Source organism: Phyllopteryx taeniolatus, chromosome 9 (genome assembly GCF_024500385.1).
Source record: "Phyllopteryx taeniolatus isolate TA_2022b chromosome 9, UOR_Ptae_1.2, whole genome shotgun sequence".
In the NCBI taxonomy this organism is placed as follows: domain Eukaryota; kingdom Metazoa; phylum Chordata; class Actinopteri; order Syngnathiformes; family Syngnathidae; genus Phyllopteryx; species Phyllopteryx taeniolatus.
The window spans coordinates 5,272,003-5,287,612 of record NC_084510.1 but is presented as its reverse complement, the minus strand read 5'-3'; the positions used below and the strand labels follow the sequence as shown (position 1 = coordinate 5,287,612).

At 39.6% G+C, this 15,610-nt stretch overlaps 1 protein-coding gene across 4 annotated transcripts in view; it reads left to right on the top strand.

Moving 5' to 3' along the window:
- Positions 1–15,610, top strand: part of phactr3b (phosphatase and actin regulator 3b) — a 64,832-nt gene extending 49,222 nt beyond the window's left edge. For 3 of the 4 annotated variants that reach the window (XM_061785735.1, XM_061785737.1, XM_061785738.1), the window contains exons 9-13: positions 8,222–8,277; positions 10,882–10,943; positions 11,096–11,236; positions 11,785–11,861; positions 11,964–13,245. In XM_061785735.1, the coding sequence (XP_061641719.1) occupies positions 8,222–8,277; positions 10,882–10,943; positions 11,096–11,236; positions 11,785–11,861; positions 11,964–12,003 (376 nt within the window). In that variant the 3' untranslated portion in view covers positions 12,004–13,245. The other variant, XM_061785736.1, reaches the window with a different exon arrangement.

Below are 15,610 nucleotides of genomic sequence, written 5' to 3'. Positions count from 1 at the left end.
TGGAATTGCTTTGATTCTTGTTAACCAACCAACAGCGCAGTCTTACAACTTAAAATGTCTGTAAAGGACTGTCTGTTGGAAAGACATGGCAGAGACAAGGCAGGCTGTATGTGAACCTGCTGCTCTTCTTCTCCCAACAATTAATTTTTTTTTTTTTTGGAATGAAAATACATCTTGGGATTGGGTATGGTTGTGTCTCCCTTGGTGAACAGATAGTTTGTGATCGATGATCCAGTCATACATTTTCTATCTCGCTTGTTGAGGGCAGAGTTGGGTAGAGGAGCCAGAAATTGTCCTCAAGTATGAGTTTTGATATTTTAGGATAATATGACTCAAGTCAAGGTAAAAAGTAGTCCTCTAAATAATTACTTCAGTAATAGTATGTATTGATAAATAAAAATAAAAAAATAATAATCAAGTACGAAGTAACAGGTGAGTAGCTTCAGATTTATTTATTTTTTAAATTGTGCATGAGTTCTGCAAACTTACCGGTACATCTTTATCTGCAGTGTTGTGCATACATTGCAGATTGTTTTTTTTCCATCCTCCTTTTGTATGCCCAAACTGCAATTTGCATTCATGTGCTGCGTGCGGACATGTGACTGCCTGGCTCCGTTTGATTGGTCAAATGGAAGCAAACGTCACGAGTAACTAAGTTGGATTGATGAAACAGTCATGTGACCTTATGTCTCTCTGACGAACTAAAATAGATTGCACAAGCAATAATAAATACTTGCAGATGAAAATATAAGTAGCCAGCGAAATGTAGCAGAGATTTATTATTAAAAATGTCCCTTAAATAACACGATAAATGTAGCTTGTTATCTTTGATTAAGATTTTCTTTGTTTGTCTTCGAAGCTTTGTTTCTCGCAGAGTCCCAGTTGGGCATCTCTCCAGTGACAAGCTTGTAGGTTGCTGATCATGAAATGCAGTAGGACGGACATACTGCATGTGGCATGAGGAAAAAAGAATTCCAAATCACATGTTGTCACCACAACAGATCAACCCTACCTCAAATACAATAATCAATGTTATACAATGGGCTTTTTAAAGGCATCCAGCTGCAAGTACCATCTAATTGAAGTGTCAATAGTCAGAAAGCTTGTGCACCCACTCTTCTTCTTTTTCCTCTTCTTCAGTACCTCCCCCTTGTGCCAAATTAGAGTTCGATCACAGGCGTAATTAGTGATATATTTGACTCATTTTGACAGTGATCACCTTTTCGAGCTATAAATAAAATAATAGGGCAGGGTTGGTCAACGACATCATTCCAACCTATGATCTAGACTTTTTGCTACTAAATGAAACATGGTTAACAGAAAGTAGCTCTATCCATCCATTTTCTGAGCCGCTTATCCTCACTAGGGTCGCGGGCGTGCTGGAGCCTATCCCAGCTATCATCAGGCAGGAGTACACCCTGAACTGGTTGCCAGCCAAGGACAGGACACATACAAACAAACAACCATTTGCACTCGCATTCACACCTACGGGCAATTTTAGAGTCTCCAATTCATGCATGTTTTTGGGATGTGGGAGGAAACCGGAGTGCCCGGAGAAAACCCACACAGGCACGGGGAGAACATGCAAACTCCACACAGGCGGGGCCGGGGATTGAACCCCGGTCCTCAGAACTGTGAGGCTGACGCTCTAACCAGTCGGCCACCGTGCCGCCGAAAGTAGCTCTAATGTCATTTTAAATGAACACCAGCAAATTTAAATTTTAATAAGTGTGGAATAGGGAAAAAAAGGTTGTTATTTTTAAGTCATCATTTCAGTGTAAATAAATTATACTGGGTGAGGTACATAAATGAGAGTACCGCTACTAGGTTTATGGAGACCATAGCTGTGCCACAAGCTGTGAATGCTGAGGCAGTTGATGAACTTTTGAATAATTTCACCTGGAAAATCTCAAATGTCATGAATGCTGTGGCTCCTATTAAAACTAAGACAATCTTGAGGTGAGCTAGAACACAGTGGAGGAGCACAATGATGGTAAAGAACTCTAAATCAAAGTCTAGGAAAGCAGAACGGTGGAGAAAGCAGTGGAGAAAGACTTAGCTCCTAATTGACTATGACCACTACAAAGTCTTTGTAATTTAAACCAAGAGTTCATCAGGGCTAGACAGCAACACTTTTCTGAAATCATCAGTAAGAACTTCAACAATACTTGCACTCTGTTTGCTGTGGTTGACAACACTCCCGAATCAGATAGCTCCAGAACTCCTAACAGCAGATAAATGCAATGAATTTGGTTGTTATTTTAGTGAAAAAATCAAATCCGTCAGGTTAAATATCAGCACAAATCAGCAAAATGATACTGCATCTGAAGCCACCTAGGAAAAAGTCTATTACCATGTCAGAATTTGATAGAGTTGACCAAAAAACTGGAGAGAAAACGATTCAGCAGCTGAAACCATCAACGATCTGTCTTGACACAACACCATCTGACTTTTTCAAAGCTATTGCGAAGTCTGTGCAAGCTTATTTGCGGCAAATAATCAATTGTTCACTTCAGTCAGGAGTGTTTCCTAAAGCTCTTATAGAAGCTGCCATTAAGCCTCTTCTAAAAAATAGAACGCTGGACACTTCCATGTTAGCAAGCTATAGGCCCATCTCAAATTTCCCTTTCATAGCGAAGATTGTTGAGTAAGTTTTTTTTAATCAATTCAGCAATTTCTTGAACTTAAATGGACTTTTTGACAAATTTCAATCAGGTTTCTGAACTCATCACAGTACAGAATCTGCTCTTATCAAAGTGCTAAATGATATAAGGTTGAATACTGACTCGGAAAAGGTATCAATTCTGGTCTCGTTGGACCTCAGTGCAGCTTTTGATACAGTAGATCATAATATACTGCTGAACAGGTTGGAAACGTGGATAGGACAAAATGGAAAAGTCCTTAAATGGTTCAGGTCCTACCTGGAGGAAAGGAGTTATTTTGTAACCATTGGAAATGTTCAATCTCATCAATTGGCATTGACCTATGGGGTCCCTCAAGTGTCAGTTCTTGGACCCCTCCTGTTCAGCCTGTATATGCTACCCTTAAGTCAAATTCTTCAGAACTATAATTTTGACTATCATAGCTATGCAGATGACACACAGTTATAGCTAGCAGTGTCTACTGATGACCATAGTTCAATTGAGGTGTTGTGTAACTGTCTAAAACAGATAAATAACTGGATGTGCCAAAATTTTCTTCAATTAAACCACAACAAAACTGAGATAATTGTTTTTGGCAATAAAGAAAAGAGAATCCTCTTTTCTGTTAGTAAATACCAGGAGTCACTCTCTTTACAAACGAAAGACCTTGGTGTACTGATAGATTCCAACCTGATTTTCAACAGTCAGATCAAATCAATTACTAAAACTGCCTCCTACCATCTGAAGGACATATCCAGAATGAAGGCTTGCATGTGCCAAGCAGACCAGCTATATTTTTTCCTGACAGTTTGGCTTAATTTGCAAATGTTATTACCTAGGGCATTCAAATTCTGATATTCGAATGGAATTTGGAACTGATGTGCTTGAAAATCCCGCAGATAAAGACCATGTGACACTGTTGCTCCGTGACCTGGGCACATGTTCAAAGCTGAGCATGTTTTTTTGAAGTCACCTCTTTCACACTTTGCTCCCAGTGGGATGCTGACATTATACCCCGCTCGATCTGTGGTCCTGCAGTGAAGGGCAGAACATCCAAAGCCTAAATCAGCAGTCGGATTAAGAATTGATTTGTATATTTCACGTGTTGTTCTTTGAATGTGTCCCATTCATGTAGCACAGGAGACCTTTGGATGGTAGGGAACTCTAGGAAAATGTATCAGTTTTGCAATGATAAAATGGAACTTGATGCCAGAAAATACAACAAATATCAGAACACCACTTGCCAAAAACACACTCACAGACTACATCAAATCTGTGACGTAAGAATGGAAGAATTCCAGGTCTACAGTTTTGGCATTGAAGTTGCAAAAACAGTTCAGTTTTGGTAGTCTATGATGAACGAGGTTTCCTTAATTTTTACTGGCATCTCAACCCAAACTGTTCTCCACGCACTGCATCTCTGAGGCTGGTCTGGTATCACGCAGATTCAGCTGCATCGAAGGGCGCCCCCCCTGTCCTCGGGCTGTGCCACTGAGGAGGAAAGAGCGAGGCATTAGGACACACCTCAGTGGGCAGCAGCAGCCTGAATCGTCATGCTCTCCTCTGCTCGCGGTGGCCTGACATTCGCATCAGCCCTTTCTGTTAGAGGCAGCTCATTCCTTTGACATGCTGGTGAGTTCATTGAACAAACAGGGAGCTTTTAGCTCTGACCAAGCAGAGTGGGGGAGTACTTGTGAAGCACACATCACTGCAGGAGCTTGTGACTAAAGTCCTGTTGGGATTATTTGGATCAACAGAAACAGTCTGACTCAGTCTTCTTGTGTTTGAGGAAGTTTCCCCCCCCCCCCCTTTCTATATTCACATTGAGTATTAAGAATATAATGTTCATCGGGGGCGATTAGGGAATGGCTGTTTTGATTCAATTCACTCCCAAGAGGTAAATGCTAAATGACTGGAATGAGTTCACTGACCACACATCCTACTATAGCTTGGCGCCATTTATCTTTGTCTACCGTCCTCTTTCATCATGTTGTGTCTGTGGGTATGTTCTGGAAGCCCTCAGGGGTCCCAGTCACAGCTGAGCTTGCAAAAGCTTATTTTAGATATTTGTTCAAGGTGCTATTCCCCCCTTGTCAGAACTGTGTAAAAAAAATAGCATGTCAGCTGAAGTCACATCTTGGAATTGGTTTTAGATAATAAAGAATAGGCAGCACGGTGGACGACTGGTTAGAGCGTCAGCCTCACAGTTCTGAGGACCCGGGTTCAATCCCCGGCCCCGCCTGTGTGGAGTTTGCATGTTCTCCCCGTGCCTACGTGGGTTTTCTCCGGGCACTCCGGTTTCCTCCCTCATCCCAAAACATGCATTAATTGGAGACTCTAAATTGCCCGTAGGCATGACTGTGAGTGCAAATGGTTGTTTGTTTCTATGTGTCCTGCGATTGGCTGGCAACCAGTTCAGGGTGTACCCCGCCTCCTGCCCGATGACAGCTGGGATAGGCTCCAGCACGCCCGCGACCCTAGTGAGGAGAAGCGGCTCAGAAAATGGATGGATGGATAATAAAAACTCAAATGCTCCTTCAATCCTCAGATATTTTACAAGGCAATTCTGGAGCACACATTATTTTTACTCAGCAGTCATTTTAACATAATGATCAGAAAATAGTGGTGCAGATACGTAGTTTAGTTTCGCAGACTCTGTATTGTCGGGTGGCACATGGGCCAAAAAGAACTTTTTCGATTTTGGCGAGGATCTGTATAAAGGTGCAGGAATTTTCACCGATTGAGTTACTCTGGCTTCCGCGGGAGAAATGCAGATCCCACAACTTGAGCACATGCAGCTATTTTTCTCTGCTCACCAATTGGTGGCTTTATTTGTCCAAAATGCATGTAAATGTGGTACCGTCATTGCTCATAATCCTCCATCTTTTTCATAATAAATCTTTAAACACAACCAACATTTTGCACTGTTGTACAAGCAAAAATGATTTAAAAAAAAGAAAAACATAAGATTTAATACCTACTGTATGTCCATGGTTTGATTGGATCATCACCATTGACAGTCTTATCTAGTCTGGTGACGGTATTATAGCATACTGGAACAAACACAAATACGGTAGATCTAATCAGGGAAGTCGCCAGGCTTTTCACCTCAACGTCAATTCTGCTTGTTGAAAATTAAATTTTCTCCGGCTCCGTGTTCGTCATGGTCACTAAGAATCTTCATCTTGCACACTGCCCAAGCCCCTTTATGGTGCCCCAGGGTCTAATAATTATGCAAAAATGGACAGAAATGCGTCTTTTGGGTTTAAAGATTTTACTTTGCTTTAAGAAGCACATACAGTTACGATCAGTTGTATTCTTACTAGACTTGAGGAAATGAGACAATAAGGACATCTATAGACAATGTGATCTGAAATCTGAAATATTTTCTCACCCCTTTAATAAAGATGTGTAACGTGTATTTCTGTGTGGCATCTGCATCCGCCAATGTAATCAAAGTCAGAATTTTTTCCCCCAGCGCATTTACTGAATTCTTTTTTTAATTTTTATTGTGTACATCAGTTGTTCATGATTAAAAAGTGGTAACCTGACATCATTTTCTTCAGAAGCATATTGCTGCCACACCCAGAAAAAAGTTCGATATGACGTTACAACGTGATAAGTTTCATGTTTTCACGTAAAAAAACGCTTCACGTTTTAACATGACAAGTTTAAGATTTTAACGTGGTAAGTTTCATGTTTTAATGTAATAAGTTTTAACATGTTAAATTTAACATTTTAACATGATACGTTTTTTTTAACATAATGTTCCACCCTTTAGTAAGATAAATTTAAAATTTTAACATGATAAGTTGAATGGTTCAACGTGATAAGATTTTGGGTTTCCTGGTCTTCTTTTTAAACACTTGACGAAGAGCAGTGTATTTGCGTAGCTAGTAACATTTGATTTATAAGACTTGAAAAGAAGATGCACTTTTCTCTCCCTTCATTGGGCGCCACCAGTGATCTGAACCGGAAATAATTGCTTCGTTTTGTTTTGCCGAACGCAAAAGTTACATTTATCATGTTTTCATGTCATAATTTATATAACGTGATAGAGATTTATTTTTTTTGGGCAGCAATACGCCTCCGTATTTTTAATAAAATAATATACATCAGTTTAGGACATTGAAATCATGTGCAATGTATATGTGCCAATTAAGTCACTTCTAAGGACTTTGTTTCAGTGGAGTTCGGGAACGAAAGTAATATTTAACGTCTTCGTTTGTGAACAGGGGTGTTTGTTATGGAAGCGTATTGCATTCACTTGGATTTAAAAAAAACTCCTGTTTTTCTGAGTAATTTTTTTGAGGGCTTCGATTTTTTGAATATTCTTTTTCTGTTTTTCTGAGTATTTTTTTCTGTTTTTCTGACTAATTATTTTTCTCAGTTTTTCTGTCAAATTTCCCCCCCTGTTTTTCTGAGTATTTTTGTTCCTGTTTTTTTGAGTAATTGCCCCCCCCCTCCAAAATGACCGGCTTATATAGTTTGATCAAGTTTTATTTTGATATGGGTTTAAGACACTGGGAGATACTCGTGTTTTTGACTCACGTAGATGGTATTGTTATTAGTCCAAACTGGGGGAACATCATTAGTCAGAAAAACAGAAAAAAATACTCAGAAAAACAGAAAGAAATATTCCAAAAAACAAAGCCCTCAAAATAATTACTCAGAAAAACAGGATTTTTTTTTTTTTTTAAATCCAAGTGAATGCAATACGCTTCCGTAGTTTGTGAACCGAGGTTTCCCTTGAATTACAATTTCTCATGAGGTGATGTGTTTTCATTGTAACAACAGTTTCATCTGGCACGTTGAGGGGAATGCTAAAGTTCAGGTGATGTGGAATGCTGACTCATGAATCGTGACAGATTGCTGTTTGCTGACTGGTTAACAACGTGACGCGGTACCAGCGCTGTGATCACATGATCTCTGTCATACCGGCACATGTACAAGTTATAAGTTATTGTGTATTGTTGGAAAGCGATTACAAAATCAGTTGGTCAATTCATGGAAAGAAAATGGAAAACAAGAAGCGGTCTCTCAGTCGAGCGCGGACCTCCAGCAAGTAAGCAGTCCCCACCACGGCCACCACCCACATGGTGTCGATTGACTACTTCTGTTCTGTTGTAATGCAACTGCAGCACATGGCTAAAAGATGATGACCGTGCGTGCCAGTGCGCGCGCGCGTGCGTCTCCCAGCCCTTCCCAGTGTGCTACAAAGGAGGCGGCGTGTGCTGCGTTCACGCACTCCACTCACAACGCATCAACATCCTCCACACGTCCAACTGGGAACATTTGCTCAGTTTTCCCGTTCATGGGATATCATCTGAAACTTGTTTTTAAGGGGAATTTCTTCGGAAGTGAATTGGACGCGTAATCCAAAAGGGTTTTTTGGAGTTTTGTTCCGATGTGGATTCATAAAGGCTTTAGGAACCAAGTGAGGTGCATTGGGGAGGACGCGTGGACGTGCGCCTCTTGGAGCTGTGCCCGCACGAGACACACGCGCCCCAAGTGCTGGTGGAACTGAGAGCCCACAGCACCAAAATGGTCCAGAACGTCATTTTGGTGTTTTTTCGCAGGAGACTGAGCCAGCGTCCGGCGGTGGAGGAGCTGGAGAGTCGGAACATCTTGAAGCGTAAGTTACAAACATGTATTCAAAGTTTTTATTCACGTAAAAAAAAAAAAAAAAAAATCTCACGCCTTTCCCACTTAACCAGCTGTGGGATTTCATTCATTTTTTCCATACAATATGCCAATGCCATAACTTGCATCTGCTTGAGGGTGGGAAAAAAAGTTGTATGATCATAAATACAAAAATCCTGAATACGAGTATTTTATGTAAAGGGCTCAACACAAATGAGAACACCCCAACCGATATGTCGGAATTAGAAAACCTTGCATTTCCTTTTACAATCAATGGATGTCATACTCCACACTGTATGAGATGTGAAATGAAATTAGATTAGATTTGATTGGAAACAAATTTAATACACTCTATAATGTGGCTCTAATGAATGTATGGATTAAAAAATGTATAAATCAACCACAGATGTGCCAAACATTCATCATTTATGTTGAGAATTTTAGAATTATATAGACATGTATTTGGGGTGGGACTTGATTAAAAAAAGATTATTAGAGACTTTGCAGTTAATCTCGACTAATCACATTTTAATTTTATAACAATATTTGTCCTAAAAAGCAACATAGTTTAATTTAAATAGATTTTAGTGACGACTGAATCAAATGACTGACACAGACAGGAATATTGTTAACGCTGGAAAAATTTATTTAATTGCATTTCAATGAAAAACAGTAGAAAGAAATAATAGAAAATATCCCTGGCCAAAATTAAACACACCTAAAGTTAAAGTGCCATTTTAGGAAATTTTTTATTTTTTATTTTTTTTAAAAGGGAAATGTATTCCCTTTAAATGGTGCTCCTGCGTGGCAGTCGAAAAGTGGGATCACATGTTGGAGGATTGAAACTCCTTTTTGCACAATTTGCACAAAACCAAGCTGACATGTGCATCATTGTAATCAGTGTATCAGGAAATCGTGTACTCACAAAAGGTTCCGTGTTGTTTGGAACACAAACTGGTAATTTTTAAAAGTAATTATTTGATTTTATTAATTGTGATTAATCTGTTAAAGCCCCATATATATTTGGGGTGGGACTTTAACACATATATATATATACATACATATATATATATTCTCACAGACACACACAAATTATCCACTATTATGATAAAATGAGTACTTTTCAATCCCCCATTACACTTTTTTAAATTAAGATATTTCATGAGCTCAAGATGCTATTACTTTAGTTGTTACAGTATATCAACCCATGTTGAAACTGCTTCACACTCATGTACAAGAAAGACATTGCATTTATTTACACCAAAGACAAAGTCCTTTTGAAATAATCTTGATTTTAAAAAGTACTGGAAGTGATCCAAATGTTAGTTTGTCATGGCTCGAGTGGGGGCATAGCCAACTTTGATTCCCATGTTGACTCTTCCCCCGAAATTAAAGGCGTCTTCGACTGTAACCAATCAAATGTTTTTCTGCAGGCAGGCAGTCAGAAACTTGATAGGATAGAAACTTGTGGGAACACATTCATGCAGGGAATGAAGATGTTCAACATTTGTCCTGAGCTCAGACTGGCCACCTGTGAGCCTGCGAGCAGCTGCTTGTGCCATCCAAACCTTGTGTCCTTTACGAAATACACCATAAGATCACTGCACTGAACCGACTGAGAAATGCGTCAATGAAGTTTCCAATGCATTCTAATGCAATATTTGTGGTGTTATTTGCCAACCAGAGAGTACAAGTCATATAATATTGTATATTGATTCCTGGCGGCACGGTGGCCGACTGGTTAGAGCGTCAGCCTCACAGTTCTGAGGACCCGGGTTCAATCCCCAGCCCCGCCTGTGTGGAGTTTGCATGTTCTCCCCGTGCCTGCGTGGGTTTTCTCCGGGCACTCCGGTTTCCTCCCACATCCTAAAAACATGCATTAATTGGAGACTCTAAATTGCCCGTAGGCATGACTGTGAGTGCGAATGGTTGTTTGTTTCTATGTGCCCTGCGATTGGCTGGCAACCAGTTCAGGGTGTACCCCGCCTCCTGCCCGATGACAGCTGGGATAGGCTCCAGCACGCCCGCGACCCTAGTGAGGAGAAGCGGCTCAGAAAATGGATGGATGGATATATTGATTCCCTCTAGTGGAATACAAAAGAATCACTGCCCAAGTACTGTTCAGTTGTATTTTACTTTTTAGTACAATACATTTCCGTTTAAGATTTAAGAACAGTTTGTTTTCAAACTTTTATTAAGGTAGAATTATTGTGAAACGTATGTACAATACATTTGAGTTGAATCATTTAGGTATTTTTTCCCACCCTATGTTTAAGCGCACTGTTATTGTTCAAACTGTGCATAACGTAACAGTGGCTTACAGTAATATTAAATTAACTTTTTGGGAATAAAAGCGCTGTCTTGTTTTTGATTAACACCTGTGTGTACTGCACTAAAGTATTTTAAAGTTGTTGATGACAGTGGCACTTGGAGAGCTCAGTAGTTCTTTAGTTCGTGTAGAAAGTTTGAGACCCACTGGCTTAGTCAATTTAACCAGTTCCACAATTAAAACAGTGAATATATTTCCCCACCAAAAGGGCTTAATATTACTTGAATACAAATTGCCCTAATATTTATTTTCCTTGGTTCTCAACAGAAAGAAATGACCAGACTGAACAGGAAGAAAGGCGAGAAATAAAGCAACGCCTGAACAGAAAGGTATGCAGCTGCAGTTTCTCGAACAGTATTCATCTTACAGTATACAGTATTTGGATCGCACAGGGCAGCTTCAAACACATCGAGCCTGACCAAAAAGTTGAAAAGCATATACGTATTAGCAGTAGCACTCCCTCTGATTTGTATTTGCACAGCTCAACCAGCGACCGACAGTGGATGAGCTGCGGGACAGAAAGATTCTCATTCGTTTCAGTGACTATGTGGAAGTGGCCAAAGCTCAGGACTATGACAGGAGGGCAGACAAGCCCTGGACCAGACTGTCAGCTGCTGATAAGGTAGCTAGAAAAATTTTAGATACAAATTTCAATGTAATGATTAAGGGTTTATAAATGTCTATAGATTGGATATTAATTAGGTTCTTAACATGACCTAGTAAACCTCTGAAAACATTTAGCGTGACTTTGTCACAGTAAGCACTGCACTGCTTATCCCCTTTCTAGTAATAGGTGGTTGCTCATTAAGTTCATTTTGTTCCGTGTCATATGTCCCTTTTTAAAAGAATAGATAATGGAATAGATAATTGAGAGCCAACACGTGGTTGTTGTACCCGTCCTCTCGCCCAAAGTTAGCTGGGATTGGTTCCAGCTCAGCTGCAACCCAAATAAGGACAAGTGGTACAGTACTGTAAATAGATGGATGCATTTATTGTTATAAACTGTCAAATATCAGTTATTTCATAAAGTCACTTTTAACGTATTTATAAACAATTGGTAAACCCTTGTCGTTAATATTGCATATTGTGTCAGAACAACATACTGTACATGTATCCCCGGAGGAAGCATGCATGAAGGGCATCATGCTGAATGTTGCTTTTGTTCTGCAGGCGGCCATCCGTAAAGAACTGAATGAGTTCAAAAGTACGGAGATGGAGGTTCATTCTTCGAGCAAACACCTGACAAGGTTAGTGTGTCAATGGTCTTGCTCTTTATCTTGTGACATATCAGTGAGTGCGCATGCTGTGCAGTATGGCCACATTTAGTTTAGCTCTCCACTGTATTGAAGAGGTCACATACAGTATTGGAGAAACATGGAACGGCGGTGAACCTTCCCAGGAGCAGCCGGCCTACAAAAATTATCCAGAGAGCACAGCGACAACTCATCCAAGAGGTCACAAAGGAACCTAGGACATCATCTAAAGAACTGCAGGCCTCCCTTGCCTTGTTCAGGTCAATGTTCATGAGTCAACAACAACAAAGAGACTGTACAAAAATGGCATCCATGGCAGAGCTCCAAGGGGAAAACTACTGCTAACCAAAAAGAGCATAAAGACTCGTCTTTCTTTAGCAAAAGAAAAAAAAAATTGAATGACTCCCCAAGACTTCTGGGAGAATATTGTATGGACTGACGAGACGAAAAGCTAAACTTTTTGGAAAGTGTGTATCTCATTACATTTGATGTATATGTAACAACAGCATTTCATAAAAATAACATTGCACCAACAGTCAAACATGGTGGTGCTAGTGTAATGGTCTGGGGCTGATTTTCTTATACAGGACCTGGATGACTTGCTGTGATTGATGGAAACATGAATTCTGCTCTTAACCAGAAAATCCCAAAGGAGAATGTTTGGTCATCAGTTGGTGATGTCCTCAAGCTGACGCACACTTGGATTTTGCAGGAGCACAATGATCTAAAAGACAGCAGTAAATCCGAGGTTTTGGAGTGGCCTAATCAAAGTCTGGACTTGAATCTGATTGAAATGCTGTGGCATGACTTTAAAAGGCCTTTCATGCTTGAAAACCCTCCATTGTTGCTGAATTCTAACAATACTGCATGGAAGAGTGGGCCAAAACATTTCCACATACACAGACTCATCGCCAGTTATAGATAACACTTGATTGCAGATATTGCTGCTGAGTGTGGGCCAACCACTTATTAGGTTTAGGGGGCAGGTAGCGTTCAATATTTTTTTTCCTTAATAAATAAAAACACCTTTGAAAAACTGGATTTTATGTTTACTTGGGTTACCATAGTCTGATATTTACGTTTGTTTGATGATCTTAAACATTAAAGTGGGGAAACTATGCAAAAAGAAATAAGACTTTGCAAAGGGAGCAAATATTTTTTCACAGCACTGTAGTTCACATTTTGCTTGTTCAAGACAGAATCCCTCGAGCTAAATAGCCCCTGGAGTATCTGCCACTGTGCTTACACAAGACCCCTTTCTTGTGCAAAGGCATTGGCTGCTTTATGATTCCTCTGGGCTAATTATAGAACTGCTGATTTATGAAACCCCAGTATGGGAATATATAAGACCAGACTCATCCCCTTTTTTTGTCCCCCCCTGCAGGTTCCACCGGCCTTAGCAAGGTTTCTTCTGTGAAGAGTTGCTGATATTTGGTTCAGTCAGTGAAGACCTTGCACAGAGTCTTCCAGTGTACTGGCCCACAGTCAGTGGGTGTCCTGATATTTGGGTCCAACAAACCTTGGAGGCTATGTCTCTAGAAATGGAGCCACGAGTAGACAAGACGACATTCAGCCAGATCTACTCACAGGAGCATTTCACGGACCTTCATGGGACCTTGTCAGGAGAAAAAGGAAAACACACGGTCTCAGAGACTTTCTTTTTTTGTAAACTGACTATTTTAAAATACTTATTTGCAATGCCATAGGTGTGGGGGAAAGGTGCATGTGGCCCAGTGGCCCTTTCCCACTGTTGTTTGAGACATCACCTCCCCGTTCTGTCTGACTTTCACTGGTTCAATTGGTGATGAGTTTCATATCGACAGCATCAATGTTCTTAATCAAAAACCTTGTCTGTGAACAAGGCAACCTCCCTTTGTAAGCACTATTTATTGTCTGCACAATACAGGTTTTCAATTTGTAAGAAACATTTGCGTGTTCATTGGAGTTCTGTTGTATTTTTAATCATTATTTAGATATCACAGCATTAAAATGTGTCATTACTAGCAAGTGTGAATTGTAAATGTCTTTAAAGAGCAGTTCTGAATCATAAATGAATTTCAGTCGCCACAATAAAAAACAACAACAACCTTGTTACCAAGCTTTCCATGCTGCCAAAAGCAAAGACATGGAAATGGTGGATGGAGTAAAAAAAAAAAAAAACATGCTGTGAAACCTTCTGTAGCGACATCTCAGTCAGGTACTTTCAACTGGCAGTGGAATTTTTGCTTCATTTTTGACATCAGCAAACGTCTCGTGTGAGTCATTGTGTTCTCTTGGCAATAGAAAGGCTACAGATGGCAGCGCGGGTTCAATTTTGACTGTACACTCACACAAACAGCTCGCTCTTTGGAGTAATGGATCCAATGTCAGCTGTGGCAGATCGTGAGGTGTCTTACCCACAATAGCCAGAAACCTGTGGAGGGGTACGACAGAAAGGCATGCTCCTGTGAGTGGAAAGGGGGTATCCTGAATCACAGGTGTCATCCTGCATTCATATTGGCCATTGGTGACTCACAGCAGTTTTAGCCAATTTTTAGTGTGACGACATTGATTTAATCACATCATACATCCACCCTTAGCTAACTTCCTTAACGTTGTCTACAGACATCTATCTTAAGTTAATTGAATTCTCTATATTGCCCATATATGATTGGTGGGATGCTGGAACATCACTGAAACCATGTCAATAAACCTCATTACACATTTTCACGTCATACTACACTTTTATGAGGCATCTGTTTAAGGCATCAATCTATTGATTGACTCCGTTCTAGTCTAGTCATTTTCCGAAACCAGGCCTTATTGTTGTATCAATAATACAACCCATCTCTGCAAAAGTTGATTTGAGGAAACTGGAGTTTTCTTGTTTAAGTTGTTTCCCCTTTAATCCAAAAGGTTTCTGCAGTTCTAAATTTTACACTGCAAATTCCCCAAGTCTTACCAAGAATATTATTTCTTTCTGTCTTATTTCTAGTCAAAACTAAACTGATTACACCTAAATTAAGACTCATCACCGAATAGGTACCTTATTGTTAGACAATTTTCTCTTGTTTCAGATAAATGTTTTCAAGCTAAGTTCAAGATAATGTGAATTTGAAATAGCTATGGGGACAAAAACATACTCTTACTTACTGATTTACTTACTCTTACTCAGAATCTTACCAAGAATATTTGTCTTATTTCGAGTAAAATATAATTCAATTACACTTAAAATAAGACTTATCACCTCAAAAAGAATTTGTTTTTTGATTATTTAAAAAAAAATAAAAAATATTACTCCATTGGCATTTTTTTCCTACTTCAAATAAAAAATATCTTGAAACAAGTGAAGATTTTCTTAAAACAAGTTAGTTTTTTTGTGTGATGAGTCTTATTTTAAGTGTTATGTCTTCCTGATTGTATGAGGATCATTGTTGTTGTTATTGTTGTTGTTGCTGTTATAATTGTTGTTGTAGTTGTTGACAGGTGTGGCTGGTGAATGACCATTTTGCATAACAACTGTTTGTTCACCTGCCTGGTGTTAAATTGTCTCATTAGTGGCCACTATTCCCATGGAGTGAGACAATCTTTGTGGGAGAGAAGTTCAAGTTCAATTTCCCCGATTCAACTTTTGCGGCGTTCCATGACCTGGACAACTAAGAATCTACACAGGTGTCATTCCTGGCTGTCGGTGCCTTTTCCGTCCCAATGAAAATACTTTTAATATTTTACTTCAAATGAATAAAATGCATATTTTGAAAACA